Below are 27,317 nucleotides of genomic sequence, written 5' to 3'. Positions count from 1 at the left end.
TGATTTTGACGGGTATTGTATATATATATATATGTATAACTGATATGTCATGCTGAAACACCAATGATATTCACTAAGTTGATGGTTTGCATTTAGGATTTACAGCTTTGTCATTCTATTTTTATTTGAAAATCTTATTCAATCATTTCATATATTTCACGTGATAAAGACTACACAGAGGGCCAGGCTACACAGAGGGCCAGGCTACACAGAGGGCCAGGCTACACAGAGGGCCAGGCTACACAGAGGGCCAGGCTACACAGAGGGCCAGGCTACACAGAGGGCCAGGCTACACAGAGGGCCAGGCTACACAGAGGGCCAGGCTACACAGAGGGTCAGGCTACACAGAAGGCCAGGCTACACAGAGGGCCAGGCTACACAGAGGGCCAGGCTACACAGAGGGCCAGGCTACACAGAGGGCCAGGCTACACAGAGGGTCAGGCTACACAGAGGGCCAGGCTACACAGAGGGCCAGGCTACACAGAGGGCCAAGCTACACAGAGGGCCAGGCTACACAGAGGGCCAGGCTACACAGAGGGCCAGGCTACACAGAGGGCCAGGCTACACAGAGGGCCAGGCTACACAGAGGGCCAGAGATAATTACAGACACACCCGCAATAACATCTGCTAAATATGTGTATTTGACCAATACAATAAAATATTTGATTTGATAATGTCAAATACCCAAAAGGGCCACTAGATGTCTTGTGACAGATTACATCACATCCCTGAAAGATACCAACATGAACGTACCCTCCCTTTGCAATCCTAGTGTGAGCACATGGGTGAGAGCATGGGTGAGCGCATGGGTGAGGGCATTGGTGAGGGCATGGGTGAGGGCATGGGTGAGGATATGGGTGAGGGCATGGGTGAGCACATGAGTGAGGGAATGGGTAAGGGCATGGGTGAGCGCATGGGTGAGGGCATGGGTGAGGGCCACAGTGAAGGGCATGGGTGAGGGCATGGGTGAGGGCCACAGTGAAGGGCTTTTCCAACAAGCCAGCTTGCTGTACAGATGTGACCCCCTGACACATGGGTCAGAGGTCAGAATATCCTAGGATTAGATTAACCCCTCCTTCTGTCTGTCTGTCTGTCTGTCGACACACACACACACACACACACACACACACACACACACACACACACACACACACACACACACACACACACACACACACTCATGCATGCACAACCACACAGAAATACACACACACTCATCCTATAGCAGACAGACAACTCACTTTAGTCCAGCACAGCTTTTCACTCTTCTAGTGGTAGAAAACATTTCTTTCTGTGGTAAGAGGTTGTGCATTAGGATAAGACTAGTCCAGCACTCTGCCACCATTATCCACCGTTATCCACCATTATCCACCGTTATCCACCATTATCCACCATTATCCCCACTCCTCTCTCTCTCTCTCAATTCAATTACAATTCCCACTCCTCTCTCTCTCAATTCAATTACATTCCCCACGTCTCTCTCTCTCTCTCTCAATTCAATTACATTCCCCACGCCTCTCTCTCTCAATTCAATTACATTCCAGGGGCTTTATTGGCATGGGAAAAATATATTAACATTACCAAAGCAAGTGAAGTAGATAATATACAAAGTGAAATAAACAATAAAAATGAACAGTAAACATTACACATACAGAAGTTTCAAAACAATAAAGACATTACAAATGTATATGTACATATATATATTATGTATATATACAGTGTTGTAACAATGTACAAATGGTTAAAGTACACAAGGGAAAATAAATTAACATAAATATGGGTTGTATTTACAATGGTGTTTGTTCCTTTTCTTGTGGCAACAGGTCACAAATCTTGCTGCTGTGATGGCACACTATGGTATTTCACCCTGTAGATATGGGAGTTTATCAAAATCGGATTTGTTTTTGAATTCTTTGTGGATCTGTGTAATCTGAGGGAAATATGTTTCTCTAATATGGTCATACGTTGGACAGGAGGTTAGGAAGCGCAGCTCAGTTTCCATTTTGTGGGCAATGTGCACATAGCCTGTCTTCTCTTGAGAGCCATGTCTGCCTACGGCGGCCTCTCTCAATAGCAAGGCTATACTCACTGAGTCTGTACATAGTCAAGCTTTCCTTCATTTTGGGTCAGTCACAGTGGTCAGGTATTCTGCCACTGTGTACTCTCTGTTTAGGGTCAGTCACAGTGGTCAGGTATTCTGCCACTGTGTACTCTCTGTTTAGGGTCAAATAGCATTCTAGTTTGCTCTGTTTTTTGTTAATTCTTTCCAATGTGTCAAGTAATTATCTTTTTGTTTTCTCATGATTTGCTTGGGTCTAATTATGCTGCTGTCCTGGGGCTCTGTGGCGTGTGTTTGTGTTTGTGAACAGAGCCCCAGGACCAGCTTGCTTAGGGGACTCTTCTCCAGGTTCATCTCTCTGTAGGTGATGGCTTTGTTATGGAAGGTTTGGGAATCGCTTCCTTTTAGGTGGTTATAGAATTTAACGACTCTTTTCTGGATTTTGATAATTAGTGGGTATCGGCCTAATTCTGCTCTGCATGCATTATTTGGTGTTTTACGTTGTACACAGAGGATATTTTTGCAGAATTCGGCGTGCAGAGTCTCAATTTGGTGTTTGTCCCATTTTGTGAAGTCTTGGTTGGTGAGCGGACCCCAGACCTCACAACCATAAAGGGCAATGGGCTCTATGACTGATTCAAGTATCTTTAGCCAGTTCCTAATTAGTATGTAGAATTTTATGTTCCTTTTGATGGCATAGAATGCCCTTCTTGCCTTGTCTCTCAGATTGTTCACAGCTTTGTGGAAGTTACCTGTGGCGCTGATGTTTAGGCCAAGGTATGTATAGTTTTTTGTGTGCTCTAGGGCAACGGTGTCTAGATGGAATTTGTATTTGTGGTCCTGGCGACTGGACCTTTTTTGGAACACCATTATTTTGGTCTCATTGAGATTTATTGTCAGGGCCCAAGTCTGACAGAATCTGTGCAGAAGATCTAGGTGCTGCTGTAGGCCCTCCTTGGTTGGTGACAGAAGCACCAGATCATCAGCAAACAGTAGACATTTGACTTCAGATTCTAGTAGGGTGAGGCTGCAGACTCTCTCTCTAGTTCCCCCCACACCTCTTTTTCAATTCAATTCAAGGGGTTTTATCTCTTGAGAGAGACTCTTTCTCTGTCTCTGTCTCTCTCTCCAGCTCACCCCCACACCTCTCTCAGTCTCTCTCTCTAGTTCCCCCCACACCTCTCTCTGTCTCTCTCTCTAGTTCACCACACACCTCTCTCTGTCTCTCTCTCTAGTTCCCCCCACACCTCTCTCTGTCTCTCTCACTAGTTCCCCCCACACCTCTCTCTCTCTCTCTCTCTCTCTCTAGTTCCCCCCACACCTCTCTCTGTCTCTCTAGTTCCCCCCACACCTCTCTCTCTCTCTCTAGTTCCCCCCACACCTCTCTCTGTCTCTCTAGTTCCCCCCACACCTCTCTCTGTGTCTCCAGTTTCCCACACCTCTCTCTCTCTCCAGTCTCTCTCTCTCTCTCTTTCTTTCTCTCTAGTTCCCCCCACACCTCAAATCAAATCAAATCAAATCAAATGTATTTATATAGCCCTTCGTACATCAGCTGATATCTCAAAGTGCTGTACAGAAACCCAGCCTAAAACCCCAAACAGCAAGCAATGCAGGTGTAGAAGCACGGTGGCTAGGAAAAACTCCCTAGAAAGGCCAAAACCTAGGAAGAAACCTAGAGAGGAACCAGGCTATGTGGGGTGGCCAGTCCTCTTCTGGCTGTGCCGGGTGGAGATTATAACAGAACATGGCCAAGATGTTCAAATGTTCATAAATGACCAGCATGGTTGAATAATAATAAGGCAGAACAGTTGAAACTGGAGCAGCAGCACGGTCAGGTGGACTGGGGACAGCAAGGAGTCATCATGTCAGGTATTCCTGGGGCATGGTCCTAGGGCTCAGGTCCTCTGAGAGAGAGAGAGAAGGAGAGAATTAGAGAACGCACACTTAGATTCACACAGGACACCGAATAGGACAGGAGAAGTACTCCAGATATAACAAACTGACCCTAGCCCCCCGACACATAAACTACTGCAGCATAAATACTGGAGGCTGAGACAGGAGGGGTCAGGAGACACTGTGGCCCCATCCGAGGACACCCCCGGACAGGGCCAAACAGGAAGGATATAACCCCACCCACTTTGCCAAAGCACAGCCCCCACACCACTAAGTAAGCCAGTGACTCAGCCCCTGTAATAGGGTTAGAGGCAGAGAATCCCAGTGGAAAGAGGGGAACAGTGGCAGAGACAGCAAGGGCGGTTCGTTGCTCCAGAGCCTTTCCGTTCACCTTCCCACTCCTGGGCCAGACTACACTCAATCATATGACCCACTGAAGAGATGAGTCTTCAGTAAAGACTTAAAGGTTGAGACCGAGTTTGCGTCTCTGACATGGGTAGGCAGACCGTTCCATAAAAATGGAGCTCTATAGGAGAAAGCCCTGCCTCCAGCTGTTTGCTTAGAAATTCTAGGGACAATTAGGAGGCCTGCGTCTTGTGACTGTACGTGTAGGTATGTACGGCAGGACCAAATCAGAGAGATAGGTAGGAGCAAGCCCATGTAATGCTTTGTAGGTTAGCAGTAAAACCTTGAAATCAGCCCTTGCTTTGACAGGAAGCCAGTGTAGAGAGGCTAGCACTGGAGTAATATGATCAAATTTTTTGGTTCTATTCAGGATTCTAGCAGTCGTATTTAGCACTAACTGAAGTTTATTTCGTGCTTTATCCGGGTAGCCGGAAAGTGGAGCATTGCAGTAGTCTAACCTAGAAGTGACAAAAGCATGGATTAATTTTTCTGCATCATTTTTGGACAGAAGGTTTCTGATATTTGCAATGTTACGTAGATGGAAAAAAGCTGTCCTTGAAATGGTCTTGATATGTTCTTCAAAAGAGAGATCAGGGTCCAGAGTAACGCCGAGGTCCTTCACAGTTTTATTTGAGACAACTGTACAACCATTAAGATTAATTGTCAGATTCAACAGAAGATCTCTTTGTTTCTTGGGACCTAGAACAAGCATCTCTGTTTTGTCCGAGTTTAAAAGTAGAAAGTTTGCAGCCATCCACTTCCTTATGTCTGAAACACATGCTTCTAGCAAGTGCAATTTTGGGGCTTCACCATGTTTCATTGAAATGTACAGCTGTGTGTCATCCGCATAGCAGTGAAAGTTAACATTATGTTTTCGAATAACATCCCCAAGAGGTAAAAATATATAGTGAAAACAATAGAGGTCCTAAAACGGAACCTTGAGGAACACCGAAATTTACAGTTGATTTATCAGAGGACAAACCATTCACAGAGACAAACTGATATCTTTCCGACAGAAAAGATTTAAACCAGGCCAGAACTTGTCCGTGTAGACCAATTTGGGTTTCCAATCTCTCCAAAAGAATGTGGTGATCGATGGTATCAAAAGCATCACTAAGGTCTAGGAGCACGAGGACAGATGCAGAGCCTCGGTCCGATGCCATTAAAATGTCATTTACCACCTTCACAAGTGCTGTCTCAGTGCTATGATGGGGTCTAAAACCAGACTGAAGCGTTTCGTATACATTGTTTGTCTTCAGGAAGGCAGTGAGTTGCTGCGCAACAGCCTTTTCAAAAAATTTTGAGAGGAATGGAAGATTCGATATAGGCCGATAGTTTTTTATATTTTCTGGGTCAAGGTTTGGCTTTTTCAAGAGAGGCTTTATTACTGCCACTTTTAGTGAGTTTGGTACACATCCGGTGGATAGAGAGCCGTTTATTATGTTCAACATAGGAGGGCCAAGCACAGGAAGCAGCTCTTTCAGTAGTTTAGTTGGAATAGGGTCCAGTATGCAGCTTGAAGGTTTAGAGGCCATGTTTATTTTCATCATTGTGTCAAGAGATATAGTACTAAAACACTTGAGCGTCTCTCTTGATCCTAGGTCCTGGGAGAGTTGTGCAGACTCAGGACAACTGAGCTTTGAAGGAATACGCAGATTTAAAGAGGAGTCCGTAATTTGCTTTCTAATAATCATAATCTTTTCCTCAAAGAAGTTCATGAATATATCACTGCTAAAGTGAAAGTCATCCTCTCTTGGGGAATGCTGCTTTTTAGTTAGCTTTGCGACAGTATCAAAAAGGAATTTCAGATTGTTCTTATTGTCCTCAATTAAGTTTAAGAAAAATAGGATGACCTATTGACACCTCTCTCTCTCTCTAGTTCCCCCCACCTCTCTCTCTCTCTCTCTCTCTCTCGCTCTCTAGTTCCCCCCACACCTCTCTCTCTCTCTCTCTCTCTCTCTCTCTAGTTCCCCCCACACCTCTCTCTCTCTCTCTCTCTCTCTGTCTCTCTCTAGTTCTTCCCACCTCTCTTTCTTTCTCTCTAGTTCCCACACCTCTTTCTCTCTCTCTCTCTCCAGTTCCCCCCACACCTCTCTCTCTCTCTCTCTCTCTCTCTCTCTCTCTCCAGTTCCCCCCACACCTCTCTCTCTCTCTCTCTCCAGTTCCCCCCACACCTCTCTCTCTCTCTCCAGTTCCCCCCACACCTCGCTCTCTCTCTCTCTAGTTCCCCCCACAACTCTCTCTCTCTCTCTCTAGTTCCCACCACAACTCTCTTGTCTTTTCTCTTCTCCCTCTGTCTCTGTCCCTCTCCCCATCCTCTCCTCTATCAGTATCTGGTGTCAGGTCAGCTCTTTGTATGATCCTGTCAGCGGTGTAGAAGGTCAGCCGTTATGACTCTTACATGAGACGTGGAGAGAGGAGAAAAGAGAGTGGTCTGTCTCTGATGTTACAACCCCCCCCCAACCCCACCCCCCAAGCCCTCTTCTCCCCCCACGGTCACCCAGCCACTCTAATAATTGCATTGTTTAATTGGAGGGCCCTAACGATGTGTGACAGCACTGGCCTATCAATTATGAAAGCATAAGGTGTGTGTCTGTGTGTAAGGGACATTGTGTGACACTATCTGGCTCTCACTCTCTTTCAGGCTCTCTCTCTCTCTCTCTCTCTCTCTCTGTCTCTCTCTCTCTGTCAATTCAATTCAATTCAATTCAAGGGGCTTTATTGGAATGGGAAACATGTGTTAACATTGCCAAAGCAAGTGAGGTAGATAATATATAAAGTGAATATATAAAGTGAAATAAACAATAAAAATTAACAGTAGACATTACACATACAGAAGTTTCAAAACAATAAAGACATTCCAAATGTCATATTATATATATACTGTGTTTTAACAATGTACAAATGGTTAAAGGACACAAGATAAAATAAATAAGCATAAATATGGGTTGTATTTACAATGGTGTTTGTTCTTCACTGGTTGCCCTTTTCTTGTGGCAACAGGTCACAAATCTTGCTGCTGTGATGGCACACTGTGGAATTTCACCCAGTAGATATGGGAGTTTATCAAAATTGGATTTGTTTTCGAATTCTTTGTGGATCTGTGTAATCTGAGGGAAATATGTGATGGCGGCCTTTCTCAATAGCAAGGCTATGCTCACTGAGTCTGTACATAGTCAAAGCTTTCCTTAATTTTGGGTCTGTCACAGTGGTCAGGTATTCTGCCACTGTGTACTCTCTGTTTAGGGTCAAATAGCATTCTAGTTTGCTCTGTTTTTTGTTAATTCTTTCCAATGTGTCAAGTAATTATCTTTTTGTTTTCTCATGATTTGGTTGGGTCTAATTGTGCTGCTGTCCTGGGGCTCTGTAGGGTGTGTTTGTGTTTGTGAACAGAGCCCCAGGACCAGCTTGCTTAGGGGACTCTTCTCCAGGTTCATCTCTCTGTAGGTGATGGCTTTGTTATGGAAGGTTTTGGAATCGCTTCCTTTTAGGTGGTTGTAGAATTTAATGGCTCTTTTCTGGACTTTGATAATTAGTTGGTTTCGGCCTAATTCTGCTCTGCATGCATTATTTGGTTTTCTACGTTGTACACGGAGGATATTGCAGAATTCTGCATGCAGTCTCAATCTGGTGTTTCTCTCTCTCTCTCTCTCTCTCTCTCTCTCTCTCTCTCTCTCTCTCTCTCTCTCTCTCTCTCTCTCTCTCTCTCTCAATTCAATTAAATTGACTTTATTGACATGGCAAGTTCATTATTACTTGTCTATTACTTGTCGTCTACTTGACTGAGAAAACACATGACCTGGTAGTAGACCAGTGTCAACAGGACTGAGAAGACACATGACCTGGTAGTGGTTCAGTGTCAACATGACTGAGAAGACAGTCTCTCTCTCATGACTGAGAAGACAGTCTCTCTCTCATGACTGAGAAGACACATGACCTGGTAGTGGACCAGTGTCAACATGACTGAGAAGACATATGACCTGGTAGTGGACCAGTGTCAACATGACTGAGAAGACAGTCTCTCTCTCATGACTGAGAAAACACATGACCTGGTAGTGGACCAGTGTCAACATGACTGAGAAGACAGTCTCTCTCTCATGACTGAGAAGACAGTCTCTCTCTCATGACCGAGAAGACACATGACCTGGTATGTAAGACAAAACAAAACAAGATGGGAAATATTATCGACATTACTTTGCACTTTTCACTGGCTGTCCCTCAGGTTGTGGCAGGAGGACACATAGTTGGCTGCCAAACTGCACATTTTGGGAAATATTTGACCTTTTATTCATCTTTTATAGTTTCAAATTCTTTGTATTGAATTATAATTTTGGGAAAGAAATATTCTCTTAGGTCTGAGTATTTGTCACAGTGTAATGGAGCAGAGTGAGCACAGCCTGTCCTCTCTGGGCAGCCATGTTTGTCTGTGATGACTGGTCTCAATAGCCAGACTCTCTCTCTCTCTCTCCTTTCTCTCTCTCTCTCTCTCTCCTTTCTCTCTCTCTCTCTCTGACAGTTTCAGACAGCTGGGGTACTAGTGCAGAGGGAGAGAGAGGGAGCTCCAGAGTTCAGGGATGAGTGTAACAGGGAGGAGGTTAGCAGGAAGGAGTGTAACAGGGAGGAGGTTAGCAGGGTGGAGTATAACAGCGAGGAGGTTAGCAGTAAGGAGTGTAACAGAGAGGAGTGTACCAGGGAGGAGTGTACCAGGGAGGAGTGTAACAGGAAGGAGTGTAACAGGAAGGAGTGTAAGAGGGAGGAGGTTAGCAGGGAGGGTTAAGGTTAGTGTAGTGTAGTGGGTCTATATAGAGGTAGTGTAGTGGGTCTATAGAGAGGTAGTGGGTCTATAGAGAGGTAATATAGTGGGTCTATAGAGAGGTAATGTAGTATAGTGGGTCTATAGAGAGAGGTAGTATAGTGGGTATATAGAGAGGTAATGTAGTGGGTCTATAGAGAGGTAATGTAGTGGGTCTATAGAGAGGTAGTATAGTGGGTCTATAGAGAGGTAATGTAGTGGGTCTATAGAGAGGTAGTATAGTGGGTCTATAGAGAGGTAGTGTAGTGGGTCTATAGAGAGGTAATGTAGTGGGTCTATAGAGAGGTAGTATAGTGGGTCTATAGAGAGGTAATGTAGTGGGTCTATAGAGAGGTAATGTAGTGTGTCTATAGAGAGGTAGTGTGTCTATAGAGAGGTAGTATAATGGGTCTATAGAGAGGTAATGTAGTGGGTCTATAGAGAGGTAGTATAGTGGGTCTATAGAGAGGTAGTGGGTCTATAGAGAGGTAGTGGGTCTATAGAGAGGTAGTGGGTCTATAGAGAGGTAGTATAGTGCGTCTATAGAGAGGTAATCTAGTGGGTCTATAGAGAGGTAATGTAGTGGGTCTATAGAGAGTAGTATAGTGGGTATATAGAGAGGTAATGTAGTGGGTCTATAGAGAGGTAATGTAGTGGGGTCTATAGAGAGGTAATGTAGTGGGTCTATAGAGAGGTAGTATAGTGGGTCTATAGAGAGGTACTGGGTCTATAGAGAGGTAGTATAGTGGGTCTATAGAGAGGTAATGTAGTGGGTCTATAGAGAGGTAGTATAGTTGGTCTATAGAGAGGTAATGTAGTGGGTCTATAGAGAGGTAGTATAGTGGGTCTATAGAGAGGTACTGGGTCTATAGAGAGGTAGTATAGTGGGTATATAGAGAGGTAGTATAGTTGGTCTATAGAGAGGTAGTATAGTTGGTCTATAGAGAGGTAGTGGGTCTATAGAGAGGTAGTATAGTGGGTATATAGAGAGGTAGTATAGTTGGTCTATAGAGAGGTACTGGGTCTATAGAGAGGTAGTATAGTGGGTATATAGAGAGGTAGTATAGTTGGTCTATAGAGAGGTAGTATAGTTGGTCTATAGAGAGGTAGTGGGTCTATAGAGAGGTAGTGGGTCTATAGAGAGGTAGTGGGTCTATAGAGAGGTAGTATAGTGGGTCTATAGAGAGGTAGTGGGTCTATAGAGAGGTAGTGGGTCTATAGAGAGGTAGTGGGTCTATAGAGAGGTAGTATAGTGGGTCTATAGAGAGGTAATCTAGTGGGTCTATAGAGAGGTAATGTAGTGGGTCTATAGAGAGGTAATGTAGTGGGTCTATAGAGAGGTAGTATAGTGGGTCTATAGAGAGGTACTGGGTCTATAGAGAGGTAGTATAGTGGGTATATAGAGAGGTAGTATAGTTGGTCTATAGAGAGGTAGTATAGTGGGTATATAGAGAGGTAGTATAGTTGGTCTATAGAGAGGTAGTGGGTCTATAGAGAGGTAGTATAGTTGGTCTATAGAGAGGTACTGGGTCTATAGAGAGGTAGTATAGTGGGTATATAGAGAGGTAGTATAGTTGGTCTATAGAGAGGTAGTATAGTTGGTCTATAGAGAGGTACTGGGTCTATAGAGAGGGTAGTATAGTGGGTATATAGAGATGGTAGTATAGTTGGTCTATAGAGAGGTAGTATAGTTGGTCTATAGAGAGGTAATGTAGTGGGTCTATAGAGAGGTAGTATAGTGGGGTCTATAGAGAGGTACTGGTCTATAGAGAGGTAGTATAGTGGGTCTATAGAGAGGTAATGTAGTGGGTCTATAGAGAGGTAGTATAGTTGGTCTATAGAGAGTAATGTAGTGGTCTATAGAGAGGGTAGTATAGTGGGTACTATAGAGAGGTACTGGGTCTATAGAGAGGAGGTAGTATAGTGGGTATATAGAGAGGTAGTATAGTTGGTCTATAGAGAGGTAGTATAGTTGGTCTATAGAGAGGTAGTGGGTCTATAGAGAGGTAGTGGGTCTATAGAGAGGTAGTATAGTGGGTATATAGAGAGGTAGTATAGTTGGTCTATAGAGAGGTAGTATAGTTGGTCTATAGAGAGGTAGTGGGTCTATAGAGAGGTATAGATGGAGTCTATAGAGAGGTAGCTATACGTGAGTATTTATACGAAGAGGTAGTTATAGTTGGTCTATAGAGGAGGTCAGTATATGGGTATATATGAGAGGTAGCCCTATAGTGGGATAATAAGGAGGTAGTATAGTGGGTATATAGAGAGGGTAGTATAGTTGGTTCTATAGAGAGGTAGTGGGTCTATAGCAGAGGGTAGTGGGTCTATAGAGAGGTAGTATATGGGTATATAGAGAGGGTAGTATAGTTGGTCTATAGAGAGGTAGTATAGTGGGTCATTATAGAGAGGGTAGTATAGCTGGGTATATAGAGACCTCTGGTAGATTAGTGGGTATATAGAGAGGTAGTATAGTGGGTATATAGAGAGGTAGTATAGTTGGTCTATAGAGAGGTAGTATAGTGGGTATATAGAGAGGTAGTATAGTTGGTCTATAGAGAGGTAGTATAGTGGGTATATAGAGAGGTAGTATAGTGGGTATATAGAGAGGTAGTATAGTTGGTCTATAGAGAGGTAGTATAGTTGGTCTATAGAGAGGTACTGGGTCTATAGAGAGGTAGTATAGTGGGTATATAGAGAGGTAGTATAGTTGGTCTATAGAGAGGTACTGGGTCTATAGAGAGGTAGTATAGTGGGTATATAGAGAGGTAGTATAGTTGGTCTATAGAGAGGTAGTATAGTGGGTCTATAGAGAGGTACTGGGTCTATAGAGAGGTAGTGGGTATATAGAGAGGTAGTATAGTTGGTCTATAGAGAGGTAGTATAGTGGGTCTATAGAGAGGTACTGGGTCTATAGAGAGGTAGTGGGTATATAGAGAGGTAGTATAGTTGGGTCTATAGAGAGGTAATCCAAGCTCGATCTGCTCCTTCTGACTGAGTGACACAGCTGCTTTTTGGGCCTGGGGAGGGGGAGGTGACGAAAGGCTCAACAACTCAATTACTGACTCTTCTCTCTGGTAACGCTATCCTTCTAACACACAGAGAGAGACAGAGAGAGCGAAGAACACAGAGAGAGACAGAGAGAGAAAGATAGAGAGACAGAGAGAGAGAGAGAGACTGTATATATATAATATGACATTTGTAATGTCTTTATTGTTTTGAAACTTCTGTATGTGTAATGTTTACTGTTAATTTTTATTGTTTATTTCACTTTTGTATATTATCTACCTCACTTGCTTTGGCAATGTTAACACATGTTCCCATGCCAATAAAGCCCCTTGAATGTAATTGAATTGAATTGAGAGACAGAGGGAGAAAGACAGAGGGAGAAAGACAGAGAGAGAGAGACAGAGGGAGAGAGACAGAGGGAGAGACAGAGGGAGAAAGACAGAGAGAGAGAGACAGAGGGAGAGACAGAGGGAGAAAGACAGACAGAGAGAGACAGAGAGAGAGAGACAGAGGGAGAGACAGAGGGAGAGACAGAGGGAGAAAGACAGAGAGAGAGAGACAGAGGGAGAGAGACAGATGGAGAGACAGAGGGAGAAAGACAGAGAGAGAGAGACAGAGGGAGAGACAGAGGGAGAAAGACAGACAGAGAGAGACAGAGAGAGAGAGACAGAGGGAGAAAGACAGACAGAGAGAGACAGAGGGAGAGACAGAGGGAGAAAGACAGACAGAGAGAGACAGAGGGAGAGACAGAGGGAGAAAGACAGAGAGAGACAGAGGGAGAGACAGAGGGAGAAAGACAGAGAGAGACAGAGGGAGAGACAGAGGGAGAAAGACAGAGAGAGAGAGACAGAGGGAGAGAGACAGAGGTAGAGACAGAGGGAGAAAGACAGAGAGAGAGAGACAGAGGGAGAGAGACAGAGGAGAGACAGAGGGAGAAAGACAGAGAGAGAGAGACAGAGGGAGAGACAGAGGGAGAAAGACAGAGAGAGAGAGACAGAGGGAGAGAGACAGAGGGAGAGACAGAGGGAGAAAGACAGAGAGAGAGAGACAGAGGGAGAGACAGAGGGAGAAAGACAGACAGAGAGAGACAGAGAGAGAGACAGAGGGAGAAAGAGAGGGAGAGACAGAGGGAGAAAGACAGAGAGAGAGAGACAGAGGGAGAGAGACAGAGGGAGAGACAGAGGGAGAAAGACAGAGAGAGAGAGACAGAGGGAGAGACAGAGGGAGAAAGACAGACAGAGAGAGACAGAGAGAGAGACAGAGGGAGAAAGACAGACAGAGAGAGACAGAGGGAGACAGAGGGAGAAAGACAGACAGAGAGAGACAGAGGGAGAGACAGAGGGAGAAAGACAGAGAGAGACAGAGGGAGAAAGACAGAGAGAGACAGAGGGAGACAGAGGGAGAAAGACAGAGAGAGACAGAGGGAGAGACAGAGGGAGAAAGACAGACAGAGAGAGACAGAGAGAGAGAGACAGAGGGAGAAAGACAGACAGAGAGAGACAGAGAGAGAGACAGAGGGAGAAAGACAGAGAGAGAGAGACAGAGGGAGAGAGACAGAGGGAGAAAGACAGAGATAGAGACAGAGGGAGAAAGACAGAGAGAGACAGAGGGAGAAAGACAGAGAGAGACAGAGAGCGAGACAGAGGGAGAAAGACAGAGAGAGAGAGACAGAGGGAGAAAGACAGAGAGAGAAAGACAGAGAGAGAGAGACAGAGGGAGAAAGACAGAGAGAGACAGAGGGAGAAAGACAGAGAGAGAGACAGAGAGAGAGAGAGAGACAAGAAGAATGAGGAGGTAGAGAACTAGAGAGAAGATGAGAAGGAGGTAGAGAACTAGAGAGAAGTTGAGAAGGAGGCAGAGAACTAGAGAGAAGATGAGAAGGAGGTAGAGAACTAGAGAGAAGATGAGAAGGAGGTAGAGAACTAGAGAGAATATGAGAAGGAGGTAGAGAACTAGAGAGAAGATGAGAAGGTGGTAGAGAACTAGAGAGAAGATGAGAAGGAGGTAGAGAACTAGAGAGAAGATGAGAAGGAGGTAGAGAACTAGAGAGAAGATAAGAAGGAGGTAGAGAACTAGAGAGAAGATGAGAAGGAGGCAGAGAACTAGAGAGAAGATGAGAAGGAGGTAGAGAACTAGAGAGAAGATGAGAAGGAGGTAGAGAACTAGAGAGAAGATGAGAAGGAGGTAGAGAACTAGAGAGAAGTTGAGAAGGAGGTAGAGAACTAGAGAGAAGATGAGAAGGAGGTAGAGAACTAGAGAGAAGATGAGAAGGAGGTAGAGAAGTAGAGAGCAGATGAGAAGGAGTTAGAGAACTACAGAGATGTAGTGGACTAATTAGGTCTTTTAATCTATGCTTATAGCACACTGTGGTCCCGTGTGGCTCAGCTGGCAGAGCACTTGCAATGCCAGGATCGTGGGTTTGATTCCCGGGACCACCATTGTATGTACTCACACGTGACTGTACGTGGCTTTGGATAAAAGTGTGTGCTAAATGGGATATTATTGTATGTTAATGAATGTGAGGTGGAATATCACGTTGACTCATTGATCCTGGGGTCTGGACGTGTGATAACATCAGGTCATTTATCTGCGTCCTCCTGTTGTGCCGACATCATTTGGCTGGTTCATGCTGTCAGCCACCGCGTAGTTTCCCCTAGTCCACTGGAATGTGTTGACATTCACACACACCACCTATCCCAGCTTGTGTGTGTGTGTGTGTGTGTGTGTGTGTGTGTGTGTGTGTGTGTGTGTGTGTGTGTGTGTGTGTGTGTGTGTGTGTGTGTGTGTGTGTGTGTGTGTGTGTGTGTGTGTGTGTGTGTACCAGGATGGCCAGCTGGAGCACTGTTTGTGGGTTTAGTACCCATCTGTGTGGGAGAGACTGTTAACATGAGAATCCATGGCTATTATTTTGGAGAATGTCACTGTGTGTGTGTGTGTGTGCGTGCGTGCGTGCGTGTGTATGTGTGCGTGCGTGCGTGTGTGTGTCGTTCTCAGCAGCAGTGTGACTGGGCCAGGCAGGCTGGTCCCTAGTGACCTTCTCTGTGAGACATGGCCACATAAGGCTGTGGTTCAGTGGGTTGTCAAACCCGTCTCTGCCCAGCGACAGATGGACCTGCTCCGCATTTCACCACTCTGCCTGTTGCTGTGTCTGTCTGTTGCTGTGTCTGCGTGTTGCTGTGTCTGCCTGTTGCTGTGTCTGTCTGTTGCTGTGTCTGTCTGTTGCTGTGTCTGCCTGTTGCTGTGTCTGCCTGTTGCTGTGTCTGTCTGTTGCTGTGTCTGCCTGTTGCTGTGTCTGCCTGTTGCTGTGTCTGCCTGTGCGTGTGTGTGCGCGTGTGTGTATGTGTAGTGTGTCCTCTGTGTGTGTGAAGCTTTGTGGACATTTCACGAGGCTGAAAGTTCATGGGCCGGGGTATCCTGAGTCCGTGACCTTCATGGGCCGGGGAATCCTGAGTCCGTGACCTTCATGGGTCGGGGAATCCTGAGTCCGTGACCTTCATGGGCCGGGGAATCCTGAGTCCGTGACCTTCATGGGCCGGGGAATCCTGAGTCCGTGACCTTCATGGGCCGGGGAATCCTGAGTCCGTGACCTTCATGGGCCGGGGAATCCTGAGTCCGTGACCTTCACGGGCCGGGGAATCCTGAGTCCGTGACCTTCACGGGCCGGGGAATCCTGAGTCCGTGACCTTCATGGGCCGGGGAATCCTGAGTCCGTGACCTTCATGGGCCGGGGAATCCTGAGTCCGTGACCTTCATGGGCCGGGGAATCCTGAGTCCGTGACCTTCATGGGTCTCACCGCCAGGTGACGAACTGTTGACAGCACAAACAAATACACCTTGGTACACGATTTGGCCACTGACAAAACTGTAAGGACGTAGACAACGTGTGTTTACAAACTGTACTGCTGCACAATGGTGTCTGTCTGTCTGTCTGTCTGTCTGTCTGTCTGTCTGTCTGTCTCTGTCTGTCTGCATGTCTGTCTGTCTGTCTGTCTGTCTGTCTGTCTGTCTGTCTGTCTGTCTGTCTGTCTGTCTGTCTGTCTGTCTGTCTGTCTGTCTGTCTGTCTAGTAGTCTGACTGTCTGTCTGTCTGTCTGTCTGTCGTCTGTCTGTCTGTCTGTCTGTCTGTCTGTCTGTCTGTCTGTCTGTCTGTCTGTCTGTCTGTCTGTCTGTCTGTCTGACTGTCTGTCTGTCTGTCTGTCTGTCTGTCTGTCTGTCTGTCTGTCTGTCTGTCTGTGTCTGTCTGTCTGTCTGTCTGTCTGTCTGTCTGTCTGTCTGTCTGTCTGTCTGTCTGTCTGTCTAGTAGTCTGTCTGTCTGTCTGTCTGTCTGTCTGTCTGTCTGTCTGTCTGTCTGTCTGTCTGTCTGTCTGTCTGTCTGTCTGTCTGTCTGTCTGTCTGTCTAGTAGTCTGACTGTTCCTCCTTCTGTGTGTTCTGTAGATTCTTCCTGAAGTTCTTCCTGAAATGCAACCAGAACTGTCTGAAGAACGCGGGGAACCCACGGGACATGCGCCGCTTCCAGGTTAATAAATGTCTTCTTCCCTTCTCTCTGTATTCTTCCTCTCTCATCTCCAACCCCGTCTCATTGTCCCCCTCGGATCTATTTATTTAACCCTCGTTCCTCTCTATCCGCTCTCCTCATCTCTGTCCTCTTTCTTGTCTTCCCCCTGTCGTCCCTCTCGATCTCCGTTAGGTCAGAAGGCTGCATATTCTTCCTGAGCCTCTTTCCCAACACACACGCACGCGCACGCACGCACGCACGCACACACACACACACACACACACACACACACACACACACACACACACACACACACACACACACACACACACACACACACACACACACACACACACACACACACACACACACACACACACACACACACACACCACACACACACATCAATCAATCAATATCAAATGTGTTTATATAGCCATTTTTACATCAGCTGATGTCACTAAGTGCTGTACAGAAACTCAGCCTAAAACCAACTTGGCAAGAAATTCAAAAGGAAATTATCTTAATGGAGAAAAATGTCCTCCTGTGTGCTACCTATATCCCCCCACTAGAATCCCTATACTTTAATGAAGACAGCTTCTCCATCCTGGAGGGGGAAATCAATCATTTCCAGGTACAGGGACATGTACTAGTCTGTGGCGACCTAAATGCCAGAACAGGACAAGAACCTGACACCCTCAGCACACAGGGGGACAAACACCTGCCTGCAGGTGACAGCATTCCCTCCCCCATATGCCCCCTGGGCACAACTATGACAACATAACCAACAAAAACGGGTCACAACTCCTGCAGCTCTGTCGCACGCTGGGTATGTACGTAGTCAATGGTAGGCTTCGAGGGGACTCCTGTGGTAGGTACACTTACAGCTCAGAGCGTTCACAGTCAGCCCACTGACACCCCTATCAGACCACAGCAAAATCACAGTATACTTGAACAGAGCAATACTCAATCATGAGGCATCAAAGCCAAAGGAACTGAGTAACTGAGTAACAATAAGAAATCCTATGGAAGGAATGCAGTTGGAAACCTACCAAAAAACAATTAGGCAACAACAAATTCAATCCCTTTTAGACAACTTCCTGGGTAAAACGTTCCACTGTCATAGTGTAGGTGTAAACTTGGCAGTAGAAAATCTTAACAGTATATTTGACCTCTCATCTTCCCTATCGAATCTAAAAATCTCAAATAGAAAACCGAAGAAAATGAACAACAATGACAAATGGTTTGATGAAGAATGCAAATATCTAAGAAAGAAATTGAGAAACCTGTCCAACCAAAAACATAGACCCGGAAAACCTGAGTCTAACGCCTTCACTATGGTGAATCACTAAAACAATACAGAAATACACTACGGAAAAAGAAGGAAGCACGTCAGAAATCAGACAGCACGTGACAGCACGTCAGAAATCAGCTCAATGTAATTGAAGAATCCATAGACTCTAACCACTTCTGGGAAAATTGGAAAAAACTCAATCAAATCAAATCAAATGTATTTATATAGCCCTTCGTACATCAGCTGATATCTCAAAGTGCTGTACAGAAACCCAGCCTAAAACCCCAAACAGCAAGTAATGCAGGTGTAGAAGCACATGAAGAATTATCTACCCAAAATGGAGAAGTATGGGTAAACCTCCAAACCTTTTGGCTTAGTAACAAAGAATAAAGAGCAAAAACATATACATGATCAAATACAAATCTTAGAATCACCTATTAAAGACTACCAGAACCCACTGGATTCTCAATGACCTTGAATGAGTTACAGGACAAAATAAAAACTCTCCAACCCAAAAAGGCCTGTGGTGTTGATGGTATCCTTAATGAAATTATCAAATATACAGACAACAAATTCCAATTGGCTATATATTAAAACTCTTTAACATCATCCTTAGCTCTGGCATCTTCCCCAATATTTGGAACCAAGGAATCATCACCTCAACCCACAAAAAGTGGAGACAAATTTGACCCTAATAACTTCCGTGGGATATGTGTCAACAGCAACCTTGGGAAAATCCTCTGCATTATCATTAACAGCAGACTTGTACATTTCCTCAATGAAAACAATGTACTGAGCAAATGTCAAATAGGCTTTTTACCAAATTACCGTACAACAGACCATGTATTCACCTTGCAAAACCTAATTGACAACCAAACAAACCAAAACAAAGGAAAAGTCTTCTCATGCTTTGTTGATTTCAAAAAAGCCTTCGACTCAATTTGGCACGAGGGCCTGCTATACAAATGGATGGAAAGTGGTGTTGGGGGTAAAACATACGACATTATAAAATCCATGTACACAAACAACAAGTGTGCGGTTAAAATTGGCATAAAACACACACATTTCTTCCCACAGGGCCGTGGGGTGAGACAGGGATGCAGCTTAAGCCCCACCATCTTCAACATATATATCAACGCGGGCACTAGAAAAGTCTGCAGCACCCGGCCTCACCCTACTAGAATCTGAAGTCAAATGTCTACAGTTTGCTGATCTGGTGCTTCTGTCACCAACCAAGGAGGGCCTACAGCAGCACCTAGATCTTCTGCACAGATTCTGTCAGACCTGAGCCCTGACAGTAAATCTCAGTAAGACCAAAATAATGGTGTTCCAGAAAAGGTCCAGTCGCCAGGACCACAAATCCAAATTCCATCTAGACACCATTGCCATAGAGCACAAAAAAAACTATATAAACCTTTGCCTAAACATCAGCGCCACAGGTAACTTCCACAAAGCTGTGAACGATCTGAGAGACAAATCAAGAAGGGCATTCTATGCCATCAAAAGGAACATAAAATTCAACATACCAATAGGGATCTGGCTAAAGATACTTGAATCAGTCATAGAGCCCAACCTTTATGGTTGTGAGGTCTGGGGTCCGCTCACCAATCAAGATTTCATAAAATGGGACAATCTCCAAATTGAGACTCTGCATGCAGAATTCTGCAAAAAATATCCTCCGTGTACAACGCAAAACACCAAATAATGCATGCAGAGCAGAATTAGGCTGATACCCACTAATTATCAAAATCCACGAAAGAGCCGTTAAATTCTACAACCACCTAAAAGGAAGTGATTCCCAAACATTCCATAACAAAGCCATCACCTACAGAGAAATGAACCTGGAGAAGAGTCCCCTAAGCAAGCTGGTCCTGGGGCTCTGTTCACAAACACAAACACACGCCACAGAGCCCCAGGACAGCAGCACAATTAGACCCAAGCAAATCATGAGAAAACAAAAAGATAATTACTTGACACATTGGAAAGAATTAACAACAAAACAGAGCAAACTAGAATGCTATTTGGCCCTAAACAGAGAGTACACAGTGGCAGAATACCTGACCACTGTGACTGACCCAAACTTAAGGAAAGCTTTGACTATGTACAGACTCAGCCTTGCTATTGAGAAAGGCCGCCGTAGGCAGACATGTCTCTCAAGCGAAGACAGGCTATGTGCACACTGCCCACAAAATGAGGTGGAAACTAAGCTGCACTTCCTAACCTCCTGTACAATATATGATCATATTAGAGAGACATATTTCCCTCAGATTACACAGATCCACAAAGAATTCGAAAACAAACCCAATTTTGATAAATTCCCATATCCACTGGGTGAAATTCCAGTGTGCCATCACAGCAGCAAGATTTGTGACCTGTTGCCACAAGAAAAGGGCAACCAGTGAAGAACAAACACCATTGTAAATACAACCCATATTTATGTTTATTTATTTTCCCTTGTGCACCCTTAACCATTTGTATATCGTTGCAACACTGTATATATACGAAATTTGACATTTGTAATGTCTTTATTGTTTTGAAACTTCTGTATGTGTAATGTTTACTGTTAATTTGTATTGTTTATTTCACTTTTGTATATTATCTACCTCACTTGCTTTGGCAATGTTAACACATGTTTCCCATGCCAATAAAGCCCCTGGAATTGAATTGAATTGAGAGAGAGAGAGAGAGAGAGAGAGAGAGAGAGAGAGAGAGAGAGAGAGAGAGAGAGAGAGAGAGAGAGAGAGAGAGAGAGAGAGAGAGAGAGAGAGAGAGAGAGAGAGAGAGAGAGAGAGAGAGAGAGAGAGAGAGAGAGAGAGAGAGAGAGAGAGAGAGAGAGAGAGAGAGGAGAGAGAGAGAGAGAGCTGGAGCTGGAGAGAGAGAGGGAGACAGAGAGAGAGAGAGCTGGAGAGAGAGAACTGAAGAGAGAGAGAACTGAAGAGAGAGAGAACTGAAGAGAGAGAGAGCTGGAGAGAGAGAGAGAGAGAGAGAGAGAGAGAGAGAGAGAGAGAGAGAGAGAGAGAGAGAGAGAGAGAGAGAGAGAGAGAGAGAAAGCTGGAGAGAGTCAACTGAAGAGAGAAAGAGCGAGAGCGAAAGCTGGAGAGAGAGAGCTGGAGAGAGTGAACTGAAGAGAGAGAGAGAGCTGGAGAGTGAACTGAAGAGAGAGAGAGAGCTGGAGAGAGAGCGAGAGCGAAAGAGAGAGAGAGAGAGAGAGAGAGAGAGAGAGAGAGAGAGAGAGAGAGAGAGAGAGAGAGAGAGAGAGAGAGAGAGAGAGAGAGAGAGAGAGAGAGAGAGAGAGAGAGAGAGAGAGAGAGAGAGAGAGAGAGTTTTGAGTTTTTATAAAACCTTTATTTTTTACTCAAGTGTTAACATAAAATAAAAATAAAAAGACACACTGCCTTTTCAGAAATGAAACAACAAATGTAATTCCTAAACAAAAATACATACATAACATATACATTCAACTTATTTCATCAGAAAAAAATAATTGCCCCTCCTCTACAAAACAAAGCGCTCTTTCGTAGGCCCACTTCTCCTCAAATAATAGGAGATCTTTTACAGCTGAAAAGAACTCAAAATCTACTTTTATTCTTGCTTTCACTAATCCTTTAAAAACACATCTTACATCCTTCCCATATCCCGTTTCTATCTTGTGTTTTCTACTCAGAAAAATTGACATCTTAGCTTGTCCCAAAATAAAATTTAACATTTGACATTTTCTTTCTGTTGTTTACTATATTGAAACCCCAAAATAAAAACAGTGTTATTGAAAAATTCCCCTACAGCTTTAAACAAAGATTCCATCATTTCCAATAGAGGTTTTATCCTCTCACACTCCATAAAACAGTGAAAAATGGTTTCTCTTATATTACAAAAAGGACATCCATCTCTAACATCTGAATTAATAACAGATACAAAAGCATTAACTGCAATGATGCCATGTAAAACCCTCCATTGCATATCACCAGTACCCTTTTGTAACGGTGGTTTGTACAGTGCCCTCCATGCTGGCTTTACCCTATCATCAATGCCCAATTTTACCCTCCATGGAGTGTCTTTTCTATTTTTCAATTTATCTTTATTCAACACCTTGACACACCCCCTATACAAGTCCTTCCCATTCACCTCATCCAAACCCACCTCCTCCAACCCTCTCAAATCCAGCAATAACGCCTTTCTTTCTGACTCTGGGATACCTGGTGTAATCCCTAGTCTTGGAAATGAGACGTCTTCATCTTGTACATTCTTCTTGTGGCTACTAAGCATACCCCATTCTTCCGCTGACAGAGCCTTCCTACAGCTCCCCAGCATTTGTCCGACAATCCTTTCCGACCTCATCCCCAAATGTTCTGCCACCCGTCTTCTATCCATTAAGGCGGGCCCAGCCATGGCCATTAACTGTCTTAAGGTGATGATTTTCCCCTTCACCAGAATCTTGGAGAAATGTGGAACAGCTGCAGTTGTACAATCCAGTCTTGCCCCATACACCAGAGGTTCCTCCAACAGCCAATGCACTGACTCCACTGAAGTTCGTCTGGACACCTTCATTATGCTCCACACTCTGAGAAGTCCTCTGTAAAACGGAGGTACTCCCTCCCTAGAAATATGGCTACTATCAACCAGAAATAAAGCCTTCTTTAAACCTAATCCTCCAACCCGTTGTAATATAAGACCTGCCACCCCTCTCCACACCACATTTTCCGGTCCATAAAGTAACCTTTGAATAAACTGAAACCGGAAAGCAGCAGCCCTACTAGCAAGATGTACAAGACCTTGTCCCCCCTCTTCTTTTGACAAATACAAAACACTTTGTGGAACCCAGTGATATTTATCCCAAAAGAAATCTACAATAATTGCCTGTATCTTAGCCAGAAGGCCAGATGGTGGTTCTAAAACTGACAACCGATGCCACAGTGCAGATGCAATCACATTGTTAACTATAATAGTGCGCCCCCTATATGACATACGAGATAATAACCAACGCCATCTCCTCATCCTCCCTTCCACCATTTCAACCACCCCACTCCAATTTTTTTCCATAGTCCCCTCATCTCCTAGGTATACTCCAAGATACTTAAAACCTCCCTTACACCATTCTAGCCCCCCTGGCAAAGCCATGATCCCTCCAGACCATTCTCCAATCTGTAACGCACAACTCTTTTCCCAATTTACCTTTGCAGAGGATATTCCCCTAAAACGATCAACCATTAGACCCAAGCTATCCACCTCCGCTTGATTTTTCACTAGCACAACTACATCATCAGCATAGGCTGAGAGACGAATAGGAGGAACATCCTCTGAAAGGCACACCCCTGCAATGCGACTTCTAATGCTATTTAGTAGTGGCTCTATAGCAATGGCATATAACATCCCTGACATAGAACATCCCTGCCTAATACCTCTACACACTTTAAAAGGAGCACTCAAACCACCGTTAACTTTCAATACACTTTCAATGTCACCATATATCACCTTTATCATGGCAATAAAACCAGAGCTGAACCCAAACGCCTCAAACGTGTGCCATAAATATTGATGTTCAACTCGGTCAAATGCCTTTTCCTGATCAATTGAAATTAGACCAGCATCCAACCCAATAGCCCTAGAGACGTCCAAAAAATCACGAATCAGAGAAATGTTATCCCCTATCTGCCTGCCAGGAACACAGTAGGACTGATCCGTATGTATGATTTGCCCCATCACCTCCCTCAGCCTGTTGGACAAAGCTTTTGACAATATCTTATAATCAGTGCACAATAAAGCCACCGGCCTCCAGTTCTTCACCTCCCTCGGGTCACCCTTTTTGGGCAGTAGGGTGAGGACAGCCCTTCTGCAGCTTATTGGTAGTAACCCTCCGGTTAAACTATCATTAGCTACTTCTAACCAATCCTCTCCCAACATAGCCCAAAAAGACTTAAAAAAGTCAACGGGAAGCCCATCAATGCCTGGTGCCCTTCCATTTTCCATGCCTTTTAATGCAGTGTATAAATCCTGCAAAGACAATGGTTGCTCAAGCTCAACCTGAGCTTCTGCAGCCACCTTTGGGAGCCCATCAAAGAACTGCTGTGTCACTGTTTTGTCCTCTTTGTACTCACACTTGTAGAGCTCAGCATAGAACTCTACTGCCCTCTTTCTAATTTCACTAGGGCTAGTGAGCTCTTGTCCAACAGCTGATTTGAGACAATAAATAATTTTTCTTTGTCCATTCTTTTTCTCTAAACCAAAGAAAAATTTGGATGAGGCATCCATTTCAGATATTCCCTGAAATTTACTTCTCACCAGTGCCCCCTGTGCTCTGATACCCAGCAGGTCTGCCAATGCAGTTTTTCTCCTCTTGAGGGCCTGAGTATGGCCTCGATCTCCTGTGGTCTCAACCAACGTCATGAGTTCCACTATTTCAATCTCTAGGGCTTTCATTGATCTGGTGATATCTTTGGTGACATTCCTCGTGTATTGATTACAAAATTGTTGAATCTGTATATTCCCTATATCCCACCACTGTTGAATGGATACAAAACTGGCCTTTTGAGACCTCCACCTCTCCCAAAAAAAACTGAAACATTTCCTGAAGTGAGCATCACTCAATAAAGTTATATTAAAATGCCAGTATGCGCTTTTGGGTTTTACATCGTTAATGAACACCACCTCTGTTATTAAACAATGATCAGAAAATCCCACTGGAGTTATCACACTTGATTTACAGACCTGAGATTGATGCTCAAAAACATAAAACCTATCTAACCTGGCCATAGAAATGATGTTCTCTCTCACATGCGCCCAGGTGTACTGCCTTGTTCCTCCATGTTGACTCCGCCAAATATCACACAATTCATTTGTTACAATGAGGCGTTTTAAAAACATCCTTGAGGCTATATGAGGTTCTTGGTGATTTCTATCTAAATCACTAACTGTGCAGTTAAAATCCCCAGCAATAAACAAATAATCTTCTTTGTTACATTTCTCAATGGTATTTGATAGTGTCTCTAAAAAACATACCCTCTCAACTGTCACCACTGGGGCATATACATTTATCAGACACATAGTGATGTTTTCATACCTTGCTCTAACTTTTAATAACCTCCCCTCAACTACCTCTTCAACCTCATATGACAATGGCAAAAACCCTTTTGAGAACAAGATAACCACACCCCCACTTTTTGAGTTTTTATGACTACACACCACTGTCCCCCCCCACTCCTGTTGCCACATAACTTCATTTTCCAAATTACTATGCGTTTCTTGTAGAAAAATGATGTCACTTCCCTTTCCCCTAATTAACTCATACACCATGGCTCTTTTTTTAACATCTCTTGCCCCATTTACGTTTAAAGAAGAAATCTTAAAACTGCTCATGGATAAAAAAAATATACAGAGGAAGATCCAGCCACCACATCTCTTTACAGAGTTAAGACTGCAACTGAACTCTTTCATTTTCTTTAGAATTTACATCACTTATCACTCTTGTGACCACTTTCTTGAGTCTAGCAATTTCAGGGCTTTTCAAACTTCCCCCTGTAATTTTTGACATCAGAAACTTTGCTGATTCAATAAACAATTCACGTTCAGGGAAAAAATCAGTTACATTGTAATCCTGCATATATTTCTTCCCTTTTGTCAACTTCAAAAATTGACGTATCCTCTCGATCCCATACCTCCCTTCCACCCCATTTATCTCACTATATTGTTGTGAAGCGTCAGACGACTCACTCTCACTATCCTCCCCAGAAGAATACTCCACCATCTCTACACCTTGTTCATCTTCAATTGATTTATCAAACTCTACCTTTCTCTTAGAATTAGACCCTTCACCACCCCTTAAATTCTTCCTTTTACTCCTCGGTATTTTGAAAACATCCGCTTCCTTTTCCATTATTTCAATCTCCTCTTGACTTCCAATTTCATTTTCCAACACCACCTCAGCGACAGCAGTCGCAATCTCACCTACTGTTTCCCCTCCCTCTTTGTTCTGATCTACCACAATTGCCCCCGTATCCACACTGCCTTCCTCTCCTGCTTTTCCAACCACATCTGCCCACCTTCTCTCTTCTCCTGTACCCTTATTATGTTCATTCCCTCGCGGTGGTGCGTTAGTTGCACTCGCACTAAAACTACTACCAGGCTCAGCGCGCTCATTTTCGGGACAACTACGCACCAAATGCCCCTCTCTTCCACATCCAAAGCATTTCATTGATTCAGTAGATGCATAGAAGACATAATCAAATCCATCAATCTTAAAGCTAAACGCTAAATTCAGTTCATCTCCTTCCTTTTTTAAAATCATATGCACTTGTCTCCTATGAGACACGACATGTTTCAACAACGGAGATTTGCATCCAAAAAGAACCTTCTTTATTGTAGATACTATTTGACCATGGCGCGATAACTCTCGCTCTAACACTTCATCTCTAACAAATGGTGGCACGTTAGAAAGCATGACTTTCTTCGCAGGATTCATAAGCGGAAATACCGGCGTCTGTGTCTCCCGCAACACAACACCCCTCTCAACTATTTTATTCACCTTTTCAATTGAATCTAAGAATATCACTACAGCGCTATTCATCCTTGAGGCTGATTTGATGCTATCATACCCAATGATAGCACCCACAGCCAAGCTACATTCTTCCACTGAACACCCTGTCGCAGCAGGAATCTTTACTCCATGCCTCCGACTAAGTTTTTCAAACTCTCCATTTCCGCGAGTGGCCATATCAACCAGCCCCACCCGCTGGTTGTGCCCTCGCGAAAAACCAACCTCAAAGATCCCACCACCCTATACGTGTTTAGTGATAATTTAAACAAGATACCCTTAAAACAACTAAACTAATCAATATATATATATATACATACAAAAACCCGATAGAGTGAAAAAAGAAATTCCATTCGCTCTCACAATCACCCCTGCTTGACGACTCACTCCCAGCATGCACTCCGATGAGAGAGAGAGAGAGAGAGAGACAGACAGACAGACAGGGAGAGAGAGAGAGAGAGAGAGAAGAGAGAGAGAGAGATAGAGAGAGAGAGAGAGAGAGAGAGAGAGAGAGAGAGAGAGAGAGAGAGAGAGAGAGAGACAGAGAGAGAGAGAGAGAGAGAGAGAGAGAGAGAGACAGAGAGAGAGAGAGAGAGAGAGAGAGAGAGAGAGAGAGAGACAGACAGACAGAGAGAGAGAGAGAGAGAGAGCGAGAGAGAGAGAGAGAGAGAGAGAGAGGTTGACAATGAAGTAAACATAGAGAGGGGAGGTAGAGCTGTGAGCTGCTGTGGGGAATGGGGCAGGGAGTTAGGCAGGGTAGGAGGTGTCTGTCCAGGTAGACTAGTGAACAGGGAGTTAGGGGGGTTAGGAGGTGTCTGTCCAGGGAGACTAGTGAGCAGGGAGTTA

The 27,317-nt window shown here is 44.3% G+C and overlaps 1 protein-coding gene across 1 annotated transcript in view; it reads left to right on the top strand.

The window, feature by feature from the left end:
• The window catches only part of LOC109880020 (uncharacterized), a 234,318-nt gene that overhangs the window by 124,160 nt on the left and 82,841 nt on the right, over window positions 1–27,317 (top strand). Inside the window, exon 7 of the mRNA XM_031807688.1 lies at window positions 16,593–16,674. Coding sequence (XP_031663548.1) covers window positions 16,593–16,674 — 82 coding nt within the window. The remainder of the gene's footprint in view (window positions 1–16,592; window positions 16,675–27,317) is intronic.

The sequence above is a fragment of the Oncorhynchus kisutch genome, linkage group LG28, assembly GCF_002021735.2.
Source record: "Oncorhynchus kisutch isolate 150728-3 linkage group LG28, Okis_V2, whole genome shotgun sequence".
NCBI classification, from domain to species: Eukaryota; Metazoa; Chordata; class Actinopteri; order Salmoniformes; family Salmonidae; genus Oncorhynchus; species Oncorhynchus kisutch.
This window is presented reverse-complemented; position numbering and strand designations above follow the sequence as displayed.